Source organism: Neofelis nebulosa, chromosome 4 (assembly GCF_028018385.1).
Source record: "Neofelis nebulosa isolate mNeoNeb1 chromosome 4, mNeoNeb1.pri, whole genome shotgun sequence".
NCBI classification, from domain to species: Eukaryota; Metazoa; Chordata; class Mammalia; order Carnivora; family Felidae; genus Neofelis; species Neofelis nebulosa.
Window position 1 is genome coordinate 34160170 of NC_080785.1, and position 19673 is coordinate 34179842.

The 19673-nt window shown below is 36.4% G+C and overlaps 1 protein-coding gene across 8 annotated transcripts in view; it reads right to left on the bottom strand.

Annotated features, from left to right (window-relative positions):
- ST7 (suppression of tumorigenicity 7) overlaps positions 1–19673 on the bottom strand; it is a 267683-nt gene that overhangs the window by 80952 nt on the left and 167058 nt on the right. For 6 of the 8 annotated variants that reach the window (XR_009260286.1, XM_058724505.1, XM_058724508.1 and 3 more), the window contains 6 exons: positions 17677–17731; positions 16925–17040; positions 15281–15356; positions 13049–13117; positions 10995–11149; positions 8496–8593 (listed from right to left, as the gene is read on the bottom strand). Coding sequence is in view for 7 of the 8 variants with exons in the window: in XM_058724505.1 (XP_058580488.1) it covers positions 8496–8593; positions 10995–11149; positions 13049–13117; positions 15281–15356; positions 16925–17040; positions 17677–17731 (569 nt within the window). In the remaining variant the exon portion in view is untranslated. The remainder of the gene's footprint in view (positions 1–8495; positions 8594–10994; positions 11150–13048; positions 13118–15280; positions 15357–16924; positions 17041–17676; positions 17732–19673) is intronic. The other 2 variants (XM_058724507.1, XM_058724506.1) reach the window with 1 other exon arrangement.

A 19673-nucleotide genomic window follows, 5' to 3' on the forward strand; every position in this document is an offset into this window, starting at 1 on the left:
TGAGTAAGAACATAATATAGAATATGATGCAGCAGTTAGAAACTACAAACTATGTACTAGAGGTACATAGAACAAAAATGGATAGACCTGAAAAATAGTATTAAGTGAAAATGATAAGAAATAGACATGTAAATTAAACATGCACATGCCACTATATTGCATATTTTACAAGACTGTAATGGTCCTGGTTTCCCTGTAAACAATTAAGTTTTACCTTTGCTGGCATTTTTAAATGAGTGGTATTATAATGGGAGTTCCTCGCCAACTATAATTTAGAAGAGATTCCATCAAACACAGATGACCCATTACTTATTGTCTTTTTAATGGTTTCCTCACTTCAGCAAAGCAAAAATTTGCTATGGTCCACAACAAGATCAAGAAGCCATTATTTAAGATGAAAATGAGTATGTGCTCTCTGAAACGTGACATGTTCAAAACTAACCTTCCTAACCTTCCCTGCTACCAAAAAAAAAAAAAAAAAAAAAGTTCTATATGAAGACTTCCACATCTTAACTGATAAAAACTCTTTTTCTTCTAAGACAAAATCCTTAGAACCATCCTTGAATTTTCTCACGATGCATATTAGTTGATTAGCAAATACTGCTGGTCCTACATTCAAAATATATCTAAAATCTGACCACTTCTCACCACCTACTCTGCTACTGCTCTGTCTCTCACCAAGATGAAATACAAGAGCCTTGTGATTAACTTCCCTGCTTCTCCTTGCCACACAGCAGCCTGTAAAAAATTAAAAATGGCCATGTCATTCCTCTGCTCAAAACCTTGCAAAGCTTCCCATTTCAGCCAGGGTAAAAGCTGAAATCTTTACTACACTCCACAAACCCTATGTGGCCTGTAATCCTCCCCCCTCTCTACTCTACTCCATCCACACAGGACTCTTTTGCATACTCCTGCCTCACAGCCCTTGAGCATATATCACATGACTAAATTCTGCACCTCCTTCAGTCTTTGGTAAAACATCTTTTTAAATAGGATGATCAACATGTGCTTTCAGGTCTGTTTGGACCAGAAGGACAAGAAAGATCTATAAATCAGTTCTCTAGGGAGGTACCAGATAGATAGAGAACACTCCAGATTCTTTACGGACTGCCATCCTATCACAAGAATAAGTTAAAGACTGAGTTACCAAGCTTTTATAAGTCAGAAGATTGGCTTAAACTTTTCCATGATTTTACGGTTTGCACAGTGTGCTCATATAATGCTTGATCATGGGGCAAGAAGCCTGAGAACTTATAAAATCAAGGCTGTCAGATGTTTGTGACAAAAAAAATAACATTAAAAATAAAACTGAGTTCTGATGTTATTTCAAAACTGATTCTCTGGATAAAAGTTAACTAAAGGCAACCAAAAAGTGGAATAGAAAATACCAGAATGATCTTTTTGTGCTTCAACTTCTTTAAATCTTCATCTAAACAGGAGGCTGTCTTACTGTTGTTCTAAAACTCCAGTTCAACAAGTATTCGAGTTGCCAAAATATGCAGGGATCATAAAAAATAAATACATAAATAAATAAATAAATAAATAAATAGGATGATCAGGTGTGTAAAATGACAAAGACTGATTATGGGATTAAAACTGTGACTTCTGTGGCCTTCCCACTCTCTGTCCCTTAGCTTTCCTAATCCTCCTTATCCTGCTCTACTTTGTTTTCCACTAGTATCTATCAATTTTTAATATATTGCAAAAATACATACTTACTGTGTTTATTATTTTTTCATCTCTTCTTTCTAGAATGTAACTGTATAAGGTCAGGGATGTTTGTTTTTTCACTGATTACACCTGGCATGAAATGGAGGTTCAATACACTTTCACTGAATGAATGAATGGGGTGAATGACTAATTGGTTTAGTGTAATCTGGGCATATAGCAAGACTAAAATCAAGGCTGTAGGGTAAAAAAAGAGAGAGAGAAGATGTGGAACCAGATAAATAGTGAGTATGAATGGAGCCACTGAATAAAACCAGGATCGAGTCCTGGGAAGGTGAAATGCAGAAGAGCAGGAATCCAAGAGAAGAACTCATTGTAGACATAGTTAAGAAGCAGAAGCAGAAGGTCAATACCTGGGAAAGTAGGTCAGGGAGTTTGGAAGAGGGAAGCTAAATCAATCTCCCAGATGACAGGCACTGACATGTCTAGAACTGCTCACAGGCCAGCCATATATATTGAAGGCTTTACTCAGCCATAGATATTACTCACCACCCTGAAAAATGTGGGCCCAGCATATGAAAAATTCTGATAGTGACACTTATCTTCGTGTATTTATTATGCCCAAGTAAGACTTTCATGTAAATGATAATAGCTAATAGTAAATTAAAAACACCACTTCTAGGCAAGTACTCATCCTCCTTAGGGACTATTTACCAGCTGCTCTTTGTATAGTGAATACACAGTACAATGCTGATTAAACCATGGTTCATCCTTACTGACACAAAAAGAGAAATCAGTAATTAATAAATCTATTATTTGCTCTTATTAAACACCTTCCCTTTCTATGTAAATCACTAATTGCCAATAATTTACTAAATAAGTTAACTTAACACTTCAGGCAAATCCAAAAAAAAAAAAAATCATGATAAAAAGCAAGGGTTCATGTAAAGTCTAATTCTGAAGAACAGTGAGTTACTATTTACGGCATTTGCTTCCAAGATTCACTTTTTCTTTATTTCTAAGTATAGCAAAGACAGAATCTAGAAATAGGCCAACAATTACCATAGGAACACTTCCTAGAAATGAACACGTTTCACTGTAGACTTTGTCTTTAGCTCAATGATACATCTAGTTATCTTAAGAGCTTGAAAGCAACTATGCTCGAGTGATACTTGGTTACCTGAAGGTATTAAAATACTCCTCTTCCCATGCCCCAAGTCTGCATAATGTTACTGTACTTCTTCTAACAATCAACTGAACATCTTCTAAATGTATTCATCAACCAAGTTATCCATAATAATCCATGATGATTTTAAGGGAAAAAAAAGAGGGATATTGATAAAAGGTAAATAATGTAACTTATGGAATAGAAAGGCAAAAGAAAGGAACAAAACTAGAGAATTTAAGAATGAGAAAAAAAGATAAAAGGGAATAGAAATGAACTCTCAAAATATTCACTTAAAGTTTTCCTCCTAGATTTTTTTTTTACCAATGCAATAAAAACAGATTTTCTGTTGCAGAACATTCCCCAAAATGAAATTTTAAAACAGCTTGGGAACAGCATACTAGATCTCTTTTTTACAGATCATTGACTTAATAAAGATTTTTCTTCATGAGCATAAGTGGGCAAAAATGCAAATCAACAGTCCTTAATGCTCCAAAGGCTTTGATTAGTCCCAGAGGTGTGTATTTTCTAAAGCATGCTTTCAAAGAAGAGCTACTCTTCACAAATCATCTAAAGGGCATCCTCTTACTATTAATGCTGTTAAATTAATTCTCAAAGGTCAATTGCTCACACCGTGGGATACCTCTAATGACCTAAAAGGGATGAACAACTACAATAATTTTCTAAATAGAACTCATTTTAATCTACATTAATTTAAAAACAAATGTTACCACTTCCCCAGGAAATAAACAAGCCACAGCTTTGTTTAAAGCTCAAATTTTAGGTGGGTAGATTTTTTTCTTTGATATCCACATTTCCCAGTATGTACCCCATTTTTAGGGAGAATAAAAGTATACACAGAGTACTGTACCCATATTTTGCTTTTACAGATGACTGGGTATTATGGATTGAACAATGTCCTCCAAAAAGAAATTCTGAAGTTCTAACCCCTGACTCCTGTGAATGTTTTGGAAATCGGGTCTTTGTGGATGTAATCAAGTTAAGATGAGGTCATAAATCCAGTTCTAAATCCAACATGATTGGTGTCCTTTACAAAAAGATGGAAATTTGACTGCAAAGACATACACAGGGAGAAAGAATGTTACGTGAAGGCAGAGGCAGAGATTGGAGTGATAGCCAGCAAGAAAGAACTCTTTCCTAGAGCCTTCAGAGGGAGTATGGCCCTACCCACACCTGGATTTCAGACTTCTGGTCTCCACAACTGTAACAGAATACATTTCTGTTGTTTAAGCCACTTAGCTTGTGATACTTTCTTACATACTGTGACATTTTAGAACTAAGAAAGCATGGTCTCCTAAAATCAAGTAAATAAAATGTTTCAAGGAAGTTGTGATGACCTGTGTCAAGAGAAAGACCAGGATATTGAAAGAGGTAGTGTTCAGAGAGAAAGAGTGAAACTAGAATGAAGGAGAATGATGTGAAGGTCTGCAGAAAACTACAAAAAAGAGGGGAAACAGGTGATAAAGTCTGCGAGCATATGGTCAACTTTCAAAGGAGCTGTAGGTTTTAGGGCAGAGAGGCAGACAGTGATCTGGAAGCATGCACAAGGACCAAGGAAGACCACTACCCCACATCAGGACTTCACATTCTCCTCTCTTTCTCATCACTCCAACCAAGACCCCACCAAAACCTTCAAGTTCATTTAGTTTTCATGTCCCAGGGTATCTCTTCAGGGAATCCCATATAAGACAAACAACCTCCCAAATCAGCTTGGTCCAAGGAACTGATCAACTCTGGGGATGCCACAGAGCACTGTGCTCACAGTAGTGGAAGCTCAGACTACTAACAAGACCGAATAAATATTCAATGTCTACCCCAAAACAGATCTACTCTCTTTAGGATTCTTCAGGCCAATGGTTCTTAGTGAGGAATGATTTTGTCTCCCAGGAGATATCTAGAAACATTTTTGGTTGTCACACTGGGGAGCAACAAAGGGACAGGTTGCTACTGGTATCTGTGGGTAGAGGGCAGGGATGCTATTAAGTATCCTACAAAGCATAGGCCACCCACTACAAAGACTTACGTGGCCCAAAATGTCAACTGTACTGAGACTGAGAGACTCGAGTCTAGACCAAATGACCTGGGGCAAGAGGAGCTCTTGGGTTCTTTCATATGGGCAAGGAATCCCATCCATACCAGTTTATCTACAACAGTTCTGACAGGGTATGGCTACAGGGCCAAACCAAACAGTTAGCCTTATGACTTCTATTCCAAATCTACTCAAATAGGGCCAGGAAAAGCTAGGAAAAAAAAAAAATCCTTGAGGTTAACTAAATGGTAAAAGTTAAAAAGAAAAAACTGTGGACTATATCAGATGTTAGAGAAACAATTTTAAAATGAGAACAAGCAAAAAGGTTTTTCTTTAAATTTAAGAAAGCAGAAAATGTAACCCTTTTCATTTTGGATAAATAATACCATATAGTAAAATTCAAAAGTCAGCATGCTTTCTTAGTTCTACCCACTGCAAAGCATTCCTTCAATAAGATGTTTCCATATTCTTGACTATAAAAGGAAGCTAATTAAAGTGAGTTTTTTGAGACTATATCCTAGGAATTCAAAATAATTGATGTGTTGCTTTTTAAATGAGAAGCCAAGAATCTTCACATTAAGGAGCTTAGGTGTTCGTACCTCATCGATATTTCACTTATAGTATCAGTATTTTACTAGATCCAGAATCATCCACAGTTGTCCTTCCCGGAATTCCCATTCTTTTTTTAGGCTATCTCATCAATTAACAGTTTTTCCTTCCTTTAAGGGGTTTCCAGAGAATTGTTTTGAAGTGTCTACTTTCTACATGGAAAGCATTCTGACTCTACCATTTCTATTTCCATTTTAAAATCTGCTCTAAGAAAGTTTCAACCAACATATATGGGGTAGGAATGCTGTGTATTCGTAAGAAATTAGATCCTCCTGCCTCAGTGTTTTATCAGCAGGCTGCCTAGAATCCAGTGTGCTGTTTTATCAGAGGAACTTTTGCAGCAAGATGGTTTATGTGCATGTTGTTAAAGGAGTAAACCCTTCAGTGAGGTTCCCATTTATATATGACCCTGACCTGAGAGGAGTCAGGTCTGACCATCAACTGTTCCCACAAGGCTGAGGCCAGCTGCAGCTTTAACAAACACAGGGGTCCTCAACCTCCATCCTCCATTTGGGTGCCAGGAGTTTGTGAAGGAAAGAGCACTATGAATATTTCTCTTCAAAACACATCTCCACAATGTCTGACAGTGTCCCTCACAGGACTGTTACAAGAGTAGGGCCCATATCTACTAGAGGCTCTATATACACAGTCAAAAGGTAACCATATTGGTATTCCAATAATAAAACAGAATTCTTTAAGGAAAGTAACCCAAGAAACACATGTATACATTCAGATACACACACATATATATCTGCGCGTGTGTGTGTGTGTGTGTGTGTGTGTGTGTGTGTACATACGTAATAGGAAAGATTGCTTGACTTACTAACTGATTCATTTAAGAAAAAAAAAAAAACATCAGAAATGTCTCAAAATGTCCATCAGGGGAATGGTCAAGCAAATTATATCATACTTGCATAATAAAGAAAAAATGGGGGAAAAAATGTGACCGTGTCTACCATATGCCAGGTGTTTTTATATTATCTTATTTCATTCTCCCCAGTGCTCCATCAATTGCCCTTTTAGGTAAGAATCACTAACCACAATTTACAGAAGACAAATGAAAAGCCCATAAAGAAAGTTGCCCTGGGTCACAGAGCTAGTGAAGAGCAAAGCTGACATTCACATCTAGGTTTTCTTACTCTCTGCCCAGCATTCATTCCACTGCATTCCAGATTTTCCCCCAAGATCTACATTTGGACTAAGTCAATAAATGGAATTGTAAATATGAAATAAAGTTAAGCAAAAGTCAAACCATAGCATGAATGTATTGGTTTCAATCATACGAAACTGTATACGCATATACTAAAACTGATGATAATCAGAATGAAACTGACAGAAAAAAATGGAATTGAAATTACCCCCCGTTTGTTTTTCCTATGAAGTTGCTAAGCACATAATAAAGAAAATCACCCAAATCTGCTCCTCCATACATGCCTGTTCTGGCCCACCTAAGGTTAAGAAAAGGCAATAAATTTAAAACACCTTGTTAAAGGCTGAATGTGGCTGGGCCAGTTTAAGATAAATATCCCATCCTTCATAAAATTCTCAGCTCTTTCAGAGACAAAGGGACTGGCAGAGTTTCTTCACTGTATCAAAAGATGGAATTTCTGCAAGTTAAAAAGCTTAGAGAGCAAGTTCATGTCTCTACAGAACTTTCCTTTTGTAAAAATTAGCACTTACACTGTATGACAAACATTCTTTAAATTCTCCCCTCAACCAAAAGAATTTAATCCTGGGACATCCCCTTTACAGTGGCTTTGCCCACAGAGCACCTATCACCTTGAGTCAAATAGAATTATCTTGGAATCCCCTTCCTCTTGTCCTCTCCTCAGATCTGGGAGCTATACCACTGTTTAATTGAGTAGCCGGACCCAAACACGGATCTCACCTTTACATTAGGCTGTAACTTGCAGAAATAATTAGGGGTGGGCCTGGATGGAGTGCAGGCCCTGAATAACAGAGTAACTGGGAATTTGTATGAATAACTGCCCTTCCAAAGATAAACTGAGAAGTGGCTCACTAGAGGTTTACACAGTCCTGTTCCCAAACCCGAAAGCTGAGAACCAGGCAAGATGTCACTTTAATCTTGCCCCTTGGTTCTTTCATTTTTATAATGGGCAGTTACCTATGTCTCTTGATTCAGGAAAACAGTACATGCATGAAGTGTTGGCAAAGGTTTTCTGAAATTGTTTTTAAAAAAAATGGTTTATAAATACAATTCACATTGGTGTCAGCTTCTTTATGAAAAAGTATTTCTTAATTAAAAAAAAATATGGAAGTAAAAGTTCCTCTACTGATTTCCCTTCAAACTACTGTTTTGATTTAAAGTTACATATTAATAGTCTCTCTTGGTTCTCTCTTGTTTTAAAACTCTCACCTACTTCCTCTTTTGTTATGTTGACTACTAGTGATAAAATATCCTGATGCAAGAATCTAGGAGAATGCTTGAAATGACTACAATCAGATTAGATCATAATATTATTAAATTCGAGGGTAGCAATTAATTAGACCCATAGTTTTTCAAATCTTCCTGACTGTCCACACACACAAAAAAAGTCAGTTAGCTCAACTAACTGATCTCATTCTTGGTTTCTGGCTACAGCTCCACAGGTTTAATAATAAGCTCACCTACTGAAATTTCCTTAAGATGACAGTCACTCTACTGAAAGCTTTGCATGTTTTATCTCACTTCATCTTCACAATAATCCTTAGTAGTAATTTTTTTTTGTTATTAGTATTGTTAAAGTTCTTGTTATCTATCCCCATTTCACAGATGAGGAAACAGGCACACAGCAGTAGACTCACTGGCCCAAGATCATTCACCTAATACACTGGGAGCCAGAGCCAACTCCCAGACTGGCTGGCTCCAGCAACCATGGGACCACCGCGCCATCACTGCTGCTCTCTGCAGCCATGCAGGTGGCTCCTCTGGCCATTCAGGTGGCTCCTCCTTCTTTAAGTCAGGTACATTGCTACTGTTCCCAAACACAAATTTAAACTCACATCTCTCATCATTTTCACTGCTTCCCTGGTCCTCCCGAGTCTTCTGGCACACATTGCTAGCCTTCTTTTGATGTAGACCAAGACGTTGGTATCTCGTCCTGAAAAAGGAAATATGAAACACCAAAATTTAAAAATACAAAAGCTTTCAGCTGAGCAGCAAGAAAAAAATACAGAGGCTCCTTTGCCATACCCTTAAAGGAAAACCTCAGAGAGAACAGAGTGCTCCTTTGGCTTTTTCTTACTGCCAGGAGCACTGACGAGTTTGCTAATAGTAAAATGCATACAGTGTAGTCAAAGCACTTAGACTTCCAAAGGTCAAATCATGTGACTGATTACCTAATCCATACTTTTGAGTTAGGATGTTGAATATTTGATAAATAAAATCATCTGCCACAAAGTGCTGGGGAAATGAGCATACCCATATTGAATGTGGTTTACAAGCAAGCATTCCATATTCTTCAGTTTGCATGCTTTTGCTGAACATGCAAAGAGGTGAATCTCAGGTTGCATCTTGATCAACTTTTTTTTTTTTTCCTGCTTGACATTAAGTCTGGAGAAGCCTCATCTTGAACTTCTGTTTTATATTATTCCTTCCCTAATACTAGTGACATCATAATCATCTCCAGGTCCCCAAAGCAGTCTATTTTAGATGGCAATATAACACATTCCAGATATGACAATAGAGTATGTAACAAAATGAAAAACTACCCTAGTGTTAGAGAAAGCATTGACAAGCTAACTAGTTACAATAATAGTCACTAAAATGGCACTAAAAAGTACATTAACAACTTCTCATCTTAATCTTTTAATTATATGTCTTTTTGGATATGTTTCTGAACCAGTGAGAACATGCATTCATTTAATCCTCAATAAAATTACCATGTTTTAGAAAAATATGACACACCTGTTATAGATTAAGTACATGTATAATATGCAGCTATTAAAAGATGTTAAGACCAAAGTCCTAACATTTCAAGTTTTAAAACAATGAGAACAAGATGTGTGCTGAAAATTTGCCAAGTGCCTACAAATTATTTTAAAGATGTGATTATATTTTTTGGATAGATGTAGGCAACAGGTTGAAAGGATTTAATTTACAGAAAAAAAGGAATAAAGAAAATTTCTTAAGTTATATTATAGTTTATGTAATGTTATGTGTTAATTCTCATTTAGTTCAGAAAATAGACATTACTATACACATGCCTTCAAAATTCATTCTTATAAATTTTTTAAAAAGCAAGATACAGATGTGATTAGAAACTTGATTAACATATATACCTACTGCTTATAAATAAATATACTTACTGAATACGAAAAAAAAAACCCGTGTATTATTGTGTTGTGTGGACATATTCATGTATACACACAAAAATCAAAGATCTCGCTGTAACTTAGTTATAAAGACTAATGCACTCAGTGTCTGTGTCAAATACAAGTTTAGCACTAAAATTTAATTCTATAATCTCAAATATGAAGGCAATGCAATCCTACTCCCCAAGATGCAGGAGGGAGAAATTCCACCTTAATGAAACAACCTGAAGTCTGAATGGACAATGAAAGGATTGCTACATTTCTACTTAAACAACCAACAAACTGACAAGTCAAGTGGCTCAAGGAATTCCAGAAACAATTTTGTTGTCTTGTTTTTTTATACCATCCCCCCAAAATATCACTGACCCTCTGTTTAGTGTACTAAAGTAAACGGTCTCATTTTAAAGAGTTATCTTAAACAAAAGCAGCCACTATTTTTAATATAAGAAAGAGAAATAATTATGAACCCATGGCTTTTTCTCTCTGGAAGCCAATACCAAAGGGCTAAATACTGAGATAATCACCAATAACGGTGATACTCTTAGTTGTCCTATTTCCACCCATGCTGTAGAAGACTCCTAAGAGAAAACCTTTGATTACATTAACATGAATTTAAGTCCTGTTTCCCAACTAGAACTTAAGTTATGGGGCAGAGAAACAACTGATAAACAGAGAAATACATAAGAATTCTTGGGAGAAAGTTATCATTAAAGGTTATTACCATTTATTTCTGGAGTTAAGGATCTTAAGAGCAGGAAAGAGAATCTGAACATTAAGTGAACAGCAATAAAGCTATAATTATGTACTGTGCTCTTATGGAAAGGAAAAAAATTATTAAGAAGAAAGGCAAAGGGGCACCTGGGTGGCTCAGTCAGTTAAGCGTCCAACTTCAGCTCAGGTCATGATCTCACAATTTGTGGGTTCTGAGCCCCGCATCAGGCTCTGTGCTGACAGCTTAGAGCCAGGAGCCTGCTTCGGATTCAGTGTCTCCCTCTCTCTCTGCCCCTCTCCTGCTCATGCTCTGTCTCAAAAGTAAATTAACATTAAAAAAAATTTTTTTAAAGAAGGCAAAAATTAATATTTATTCTCATCTATGAGAATCCTGTTTTGAACTGGCCTGAAAGTTTGTTCCGATTAATCGTGTTACAGTTCTGATCTCCCATCATGTCAACCTGGAGAAAACCTTACTATGTTGGGCTTCATACTGGGATCCGTGATGCTGTAGCTGCTGAGAACGCCGGTAACAGCCATCTCCAGCCTTCAGGGCCTGCTTAAACAGCTTTTCTGCTTCAGCAATGGTTGTTGCTTCCTCTTCAGCCAAGAGAATATAAGCAGTTGCACACCTGTCCATTCAGATAATAGCCACCATCAATTACAAATCCAAAGACACTGGAATAGCTGTAGGAGTACATGCAGAAGGGCAAGGAGTTATGCCAAAAACATGCAGAGTGGCCAACTGGTTCATGCACCCCTGGTCTGTAGTTGTTGACACAAAATAATGGCACAAAAGAAATGTCTGTATTTTAGCTTGAAAGGTAGGATGTGTAGTGTTAGGAGCTGGGGCTCACGTATGGACTCTGCCCCTTATTAGTATGTCACTTTGGGCAAGTTATTACTCTGCCTCCCTGATGGAGAACAACATGGAATCTATTTGTTCACACTGTTGTTGTGAAGGTTAAGTAAGGTGATGCATGTAAAGTGCTCAGTACAGTAGCCAGCATGTGGTACATAATCAATGTCAACTGACAGTGGCAATGATACTAGCTATTGTGAAATATCTCCTTCCAGCTCTCAAAGTTAGAGATCCTATATATAAGTTTACTGCTATTTACTAAACACCGATTCTCTTTAATATAAGGGTTTCTTCAGAATGAGAAATTCATTAAATCAGATAAATTACTGATTAAGACAACAGCGCTTCAACATCTCATTACAGTTAGCACTGATGTTCTGCCAGAGAACACTGGAAGAACCTACAGGTAGTGTTGTTTCTGAAGAGCTCAAAATCTGAGTCAGCCTCAGTAGTGAACAAGAGTTAAATCTCACGCCTTTAGCAATAATAGCTACCACCTGTTGCTTAGTATACATTAAGCACTGTACCAGGCACTTAACATATATCGTCTCATTTAATCCTTTCAACAACCTCTAAGCTAGGAAGCCAGAAAGGATAAGCAGTTAACTAACAAACACGGGAACTCTTGGAAATTTAAACCTTCCCAATCATGTAAGAACAACCCAACTGCCAAAGAAAGGGAATGTAAGCAGGAAATGGTGACGCCAGAGCAGACCGTACAGGTCCCGATCTGCACCGATCCCTTTGTTTTCCTTCTTCTCCACTGCCCCTCTTGTGGTCATTTCCCTACTTATCAGAACCTCCATCAGACCACAGGAGAGAAAATAAACAGAAAATGAAACCAAATGTTGCTTTTACCATTCATAAACTGCAACAGCCAGCTAGGAAAAGGAGGCTGAACTTACAGCTAATGGGAGGTTTGGGGTTACTGGTTAATCTTAGCCTTGAGGAGGGGTCTTATAAATTCTTTAGCCAATCCCTTTAATTTCATGCAGGACTAATCAATGGGGCTTTAGGCAGAATGTGGTGTACGAGGGAGAAAAATGCCCAGAAAAATGCTGTAAAAACCAATTACTATGGAGGGCAGCCGATACATAACTTGGAAAGAACAATAATGATCCTGAAACTGCCCAGTGATTCACTACAGAAAATAACGGGGATAGGCATCAGGAAGCAACACTTAAGGCTTCAGATGCTGACATATAAATATGGGTCAAGGGTAATGAAGTGAAAACTGAGATTATAATACTGAGTGGCAGATACAGTATCAGAGGAGTTAGCTCTAAGGTTATAGTTGGTGGGCTGGGAATTCAAGATAGGTTGGGGCAAGTTGCTTGCTTTATATACATTTCAAATAGTATTCTTAGGAGAGGCAGAGTAGCACTACTAGCCAAGAAAACATGTATCTATGTGGAAAGTCATGAGTCTGGGGTAGAAACATGCTAAGAGCTTGTGAGTGAAGGAGAAAGAGCAATAGAAGTGCTAATGGTTGGGGAGTACAGAACGACTGCTCAGCTCAATGGAAGATATCGATGATGCATCCTTGTCACAACACAATACACATACAGAAGCAAGAAAGTATGGTGATGGGGGTGTCAACCATCCAGATATCTGCTAGAAGAAGTCTCGTTTGGTTAGAAGTAGGGCACCCGACAGGTTCTTGACTTACTTTGGTAACAATTTTATCTCCCAGATGGTAGAGGAAGCAATTAGGGGAACTTCAACTCTGGACCTAATTCTGACCAAGAAGAAAAAAATAGTTGGTGAAATGAAAATTGATAGGAACATTCAGAGAGAGTTACTATGTCATTTTGGAGTTCAGGGGTAATCAAAGAGGGTAAGGTGGACTTCAAAAACTTCAAAGAAAAGAGATATGATTCAATGGCATGAGACTCCGAAGGAAAAAAATGGTTTAAGAGGGTTGGGCAGCTTCCAAATGTCCACCTGTAACCATAGTCACAAATGAACCTCTCAGGAAGAAAAGAGAGGTGACAATTAAGTAATCAATATGGCTGCACAGAGATCTCTCACAAGGTCAGATGTTTAAAGGACATGTAAAAAAAGATGGAAAGAGGGCATGTAATGAAGGACTACAAGAGAGTGGAATGAAATTATAAGAATAATGTCAGGAGAGCTAAAACTCCAAAAATTACCTGAAGGTTGCAAAGCAAAATAAAGACAAAACAAAATGCTGAAGACAACCATCTATTCCCTGTTTTAAAATTATGTTTAAAACCCTATTACCACCCCCATTTCTCTAAAACCATCGCAAAAATAAATAAGCAAAAAAGACAAACAACACAACAACCACATCAAAACAAGAAAAGTTTATAGTTAGTAGCAGCAGATAATAAAGAGAATGCAAAACTCTCTGACTTCTATTTTGTTCCTGGCTTCTCCATCAAGGAGCATGATTGTCAGGCTGAGAAGGGGAGAAGAAATTAAACTCTCATGGGGGTAAAAAAGATGTAAGATAGCAAATAACTGATCAATTCTAAGTGAATTACTGTACTGGGATGGGTAAATCCCAGGAAGCCAACAGACCCTGTAGTCAGGCCATGGAAGTGCTCTCTGTGAATAGTTAAGGAATCACAAAGAATGGACAGGTGCTAGAAGATGAGATGACAAATGTAGTAAAAATGTTCAAAAGGGGAAGAAGGCAGACTTCCCAAACTACAGAACAGTGATTTGGAAAGATATTCTAATGGATTATTAAAGGGATGGTCTCCAAGCATATTTAAAAGAAAGTGGTGAACACTTAAATCCACTAAGAACAACTAAATCAGGTTGTGCTATCTTAATTTACTTTAAAGGATTTACTATACATTAAAGATTCATAGCTACAACTGGTACTTTTAAGATCAAAATGCAGAAACGTGAGCTGAATCACAGTGTTAACTGGGTGGCCTAGTTAATTGGTTGACTGATACCAAAGGATGATGACTCATGAAGACATGAACCTGAAGGACAGTTTCTATATGCCATGTCACAAGGTTCCACCCCTGAGCCTGACATTTCTATCAGAAACATGGATGACACACAGAAGGCAGGCATATCAAATTTGTAGATGACAAGAAACTGGAAAATAAATATGTTGTATGGCAGAATCAGAAACCAAACAGATCAACAGGTTACAATGGCAGGATTTCCAATTCTCAAGTGAATCTTTTTTCTAAGACCTCCAAAGAAGAATCTGTAACCTTCTTCAAAAAAAATCATAAAATAGTTTAACAATGACCACTTGGCAGGGAGAATGTCGAGGTGATTCAAGCACCAGATGGGTGGTTGAGCTAAATGACCTTTAAGGTCTCTGCCAACCCTGAGATTTTATGACTTCAATTTTAAGAATCTTTCTCATTTTCTAAGATCTCCAGAATATTTCCCAGCCTTCCTTGGTAACCCACAGAATGTTTAACAACACTAATGACAGCATTTCCTCTTATCTTTGTCTTGATCTTGAAATACTTCAAAAGTGTAATTTTTTCACCTTATGTTTTTGTTATCTTTTCCCCACAAGCAGAAGATCTACCTAAAAAATGTGATGGCACAGATGAGCATTCTACATCTGAAAAAATTTCCCCATGTTATAGTTATGTAAAGAACTGTTTTTATTTTATGTCCTTGCAATATCCCACAGATAGTCCTTGAAGGGCTAAATAGCCCTTGGAAGCTATTTAAGTTAGGGTCATAGCAAAGCCACTGAATTGCTCTCTAAAATGACTAAGACCACCATCACATGGATGTCCTTTGCAAAAAATTTTTTTTTACAAATTAATAACCCCTAAAACAATCCTCAAGTTCAAATGCATAATTTAATATAAGTATACCATTAATGAAAACTGAATACATTCAGCCAAGGATGAGATTTCCTTTTTAAAAGCAAGATTTGTCCCCCACTTACTCATTTATCTCTAAGGCTTCATGAGCTGCAGAAATCCTAGCTTGGGGGTTTCTCTCTCTCCAGGCTTTCTGCATTACTGTTTTACAAAAAGAGGAAAAAAGCATGTCCATCAATACACATAATTAGAAGACTCACCACAGGACAATAGTTAAATTAATAGCTTTCAGCTTGAATACAAGAGAATATTTCACTTACTAAGGAGGTGAGCCCAAATCTCCAAAATCACACAAATACACTCTAATGTGCTATTCCATTGTCCTTCCTTCGATGATAGCAAACCTTTCTTGTGCTCTTAATACTACAGGTCTAAATCTTATAGATTAACCCATGGTCTATAATCTTAGAGGTTTAATCTTGATTAAGATTTCTTTTTTTTTTTTTACTGAAGTATTAGTTGACACGCAATGTTACAGTAGTTTCAAGTGGATAACAATGATTTGCCAAGTCTACACGTTATGCTATGCTCACCACACTGGTTAGGGTTCCTTAATCAAGAAAGGAAAAGACATTCTAAAAGAGATTTAATATTTCTTTTGCTCATTAATGTCATTTGTCGTTAAGAAACATATTTTACACATTTTGATATGAGATTGTTACTAATCTCTTCCTTCTACTTAGGCACAACATAATTTCTATTGTTCATTTTCCCAAACACTATAGGCTCTGGGTATTAGGACTTTGTAAAACCATATGAAGAATTATGAGTTGGATCAGAAAAAAAAGTGGTTTGGTCTTTTGCTTAATATGTGTATCTGTTCCCAAAGTTTGCTGCAAACACGGTTTCTAGATACCAGAGCAGTTTGTGTATATACTGTGCAAAGCTCAATGCCTGGTATATTTATTGGACTATGATATTCTACCATGATAAACAGTACCTTTTTAAAAAGAGCAACAATCTCCATATTTGTTTTATCAATATGTATCTTTGAAGTTAGCTTTTCAGGTGCATGTACATATTCCTCTTTTTAAAGATTTTTTTTTTCACCTATTTAAGTTTGGCAATATAAAAAATGTCAGTAGTATTATTTAGATCTCAAACCAAGTGAAATGCATACCAAACAAAGCCCTTTCCAGGTTGATAAACAAATATGGATTCCAAAAGCTAAGGCCATGCCCCCATTCACTGCTAGAGAACCGATAAATAGGCATACAAATCACTACAATATATTCATTTATCATTTGGATTCACTAAATCTCAATTTCTAACTACAATATCATCGAAGAGACATGACCCTTCATTCTACCTCAATCAAGGATTTAATTAGCTTCATATAAGATTTATGGGCATTGAAGAGAACATTTAGGGATGAGCACTGGCCATTGTATGGAAACCAATCTGACAATAAATTATATTTAATATTTAAAAAATAAAAAAAGAAATATGTAAATCCAATGTTACTATATATTTTTTAAATAGTATTTTAAATCATAACAAGAAGACTCATTTCTACATTGATACTTCATCATGATAAATCCTTTAATTAAGTACCAGAATTCTGGGTTCTGCCAGCCAATCTCCAATTTAATAATTTATTCACTGGGCGGGGGGGTGGGGGGTGTAGAGCAGATATTCTAAAGGCAATAACCTTAGTACTTAAATCAAAAGCCCTCCCACTCAGCAACTATCTAAAGGAGTGTCCATACTTGCATCTGCAGGACGCAGGTGGTCTGAGTCACAAGTAAAGAACGTCTGGTGGTCCTGGGCAGAGAGATTCATGTCATAGTAAGTCAGAGGCTCTCGTCCTGTCACCCAAGTGTACCTGGTAAAGGGGAAATAGATGGTCAGACACTTGGAAAGCAAGACCTACAAAATATTAAGCTGCATAGGAAACTGAACTATAAAACATTAACTGGGTACAAAACAGTTTTGCCAATGAATGAAAAAAAGTTTTTTTAATCATCCTGTTCTCCCTTAAGGAGGTCTATCAGCAGGAAACAAGTAAACATTTTCCCTTATATTTTTCTCTAAAAATTTTACTAGCACTAGCTAATGAAAACTTTTCCTCATTACTCTTATGAATAGGCATTTCCCAAAAGCCATGAAAATTCTGATATGCCTAATTACTTTGCAAAATTAAATTCCAACAAAATTTCTATGACATCTTTATAACCATGCTCTAGGTAAGCTTCAAAATATTTTGATTGTTTAATGCATAATGAAAATAATAAGCGTAATAGAAAATTTCTAAAAACTACACATTTTTGTACATCATCCCAATTCGAATCCCCAAATAACTATAATACAGAAAAATCAAAACATTTGAGGACTGTATCAAAAAATAGAAGCACTACACAGACTGTTACAATGACCCCTAAATGAACCAGCAAAAACATTTGCTGCTGTCTTTACTCTCTGAACTAGACCCATTTGTTTCCCAAGCTGTCAAAACACTTACCGATTATATTCAGCGCCCCTAAATAAATTTAGTGGATTTCGCCATACTTTGCATTCTGCAACAAAGAGAAATATGAAAATGTTACACAGAGTCCAGACACACTACAAGCTAATTAATTCAGCAAAACACCCTTCCTGGCCATTTGATAAGATAATTTTATTCTCCATCCTCTACATGGGAAGCAACGTGGAAAAACTCTGAGTGGTTGATCAGGAAACAAAGCTCAGGAACCAGGACTTTGGAAAAGTTCTCCCTAATCTCTCTGGGCCAAAGTTTCCTCATTTGCTAAATCAAGGTATATGCCAACATCAGCTAGTTCATAACTTCAATAGTCATTTCACAAGGTCTACACAGATTCTATAAATTTACTTCTGAAATTACAGGTACAAGGTATATTTGTAAGCTAAACTTAAGCTCTAGAGTATAATATGGAGTTATTTAATTAGGGTCTATGTTAATACTGATTTGTGACAAAGCACCAGATTACTTTTTACACTGCCATAAAAGAGATAAGAAAATGAATAAAGTTATTATTTTAGAGAGAAATGCTATGAAAATAAATTGTTTTAAAGCAATAACACTGTTTACTTATACAGATACATGGATTAATTATAGTAATATTATAATTCTAGCATATACTAATAGATTATATACATCTTTCTTCCACAAAAACCACAGAAATTTAGAACCACAGGACTTGGTTCAATCATTAGTTTTTAAGACTGTCTTATAAGTGTGTGACTAATAAGCTATAATTCTTTCTAAACAGCCTATGATTAAGACTTTCTACTGATTCAGAATACTACATTTCTTTGAGTGAATAATGTTTTATTAGAAAATAAAATAAGTTAAGAGTACTTAAAACATCTCTGTGTGCGTAATCGGCCAAAAAACACACCCAAAGACATAGACACACAAAAGTGAGCAATTATTGCAGAAATCAAAAGAGCATTAAAGGGTGATTCATTAAGATTCTATCCTCATGCCTGTTATATGCAACATCCATCCTTCCACACCCACTCACTCATCCATCTATCCATCCATCCATCCATCCAATGAGCATTGAGCACTCAATGGGGAAAACAAACAAGTAAACCATCTATTACAATACAGCATGAAAATGAAGAAGATAAAACACTACAGCAACACTGTGTCTAATCTCAATATATTTTTGTTAAAATAGTGAATGAAGGGTGTACATATAACAGAAAGATATGTTTTTATTTAAAGAAGATAAATTTATCTTTAAATTAGGGCTGGAGCCCGCCTAAAATTTGCACAATGTTTATAAACTATAGTCCTAAATTTTCTGACACTTAGCTTAACTCACCATTTAGGAAATGATCTTTGCTCAATTAATTCAGCATCTTTGAATTTTGTTCCTGAGAAACTGAAATTCTATAGCTGTCACTTCATATGGCACTAGCTAGAAAATTATGTTTTTCTTAAATAATTACTTTTCTTACAGATGTAAAGACCCTGGGAGGGGTCACTAATGAACTCCAGATTATGGCTCAAATCACAGAATCACACCGGGGAGCCAAACAACCATGATATGATCTCTGCCCTTAAGGCTATTTTAACTTTTAGGTCCTCATCACTCCCACCCTTTCCTCAAAGGATGTCTTTCAAGATCCAAAGCGGTCCAATTAAAGCTTCATGAATATTGCAAGGTTTGTATTTAGCATATAACAAACATGTACACAGATAGTACAGAGGTTGCCCATGGTGACATTTTTTGCAATAAAACAGGAACATTCGGGGAGATGCTTCTCCCCCACTGAATGTCATCTGAAATATTAGTAAAAAGGTTAAGGGCAAATAATTGTTCTCCAGTGAATACATTATTATATTGGCATCGAAGGACAAGCGTTGTTCAAATACTCATTTGAAAAATTTTAAACCAAAATACCTTCAATTAAAATTTCAACACTATTATATATTGGATACAAACAAAATTATTTCTAAATAAAAATAACTGCAAAGAGACATGGTGT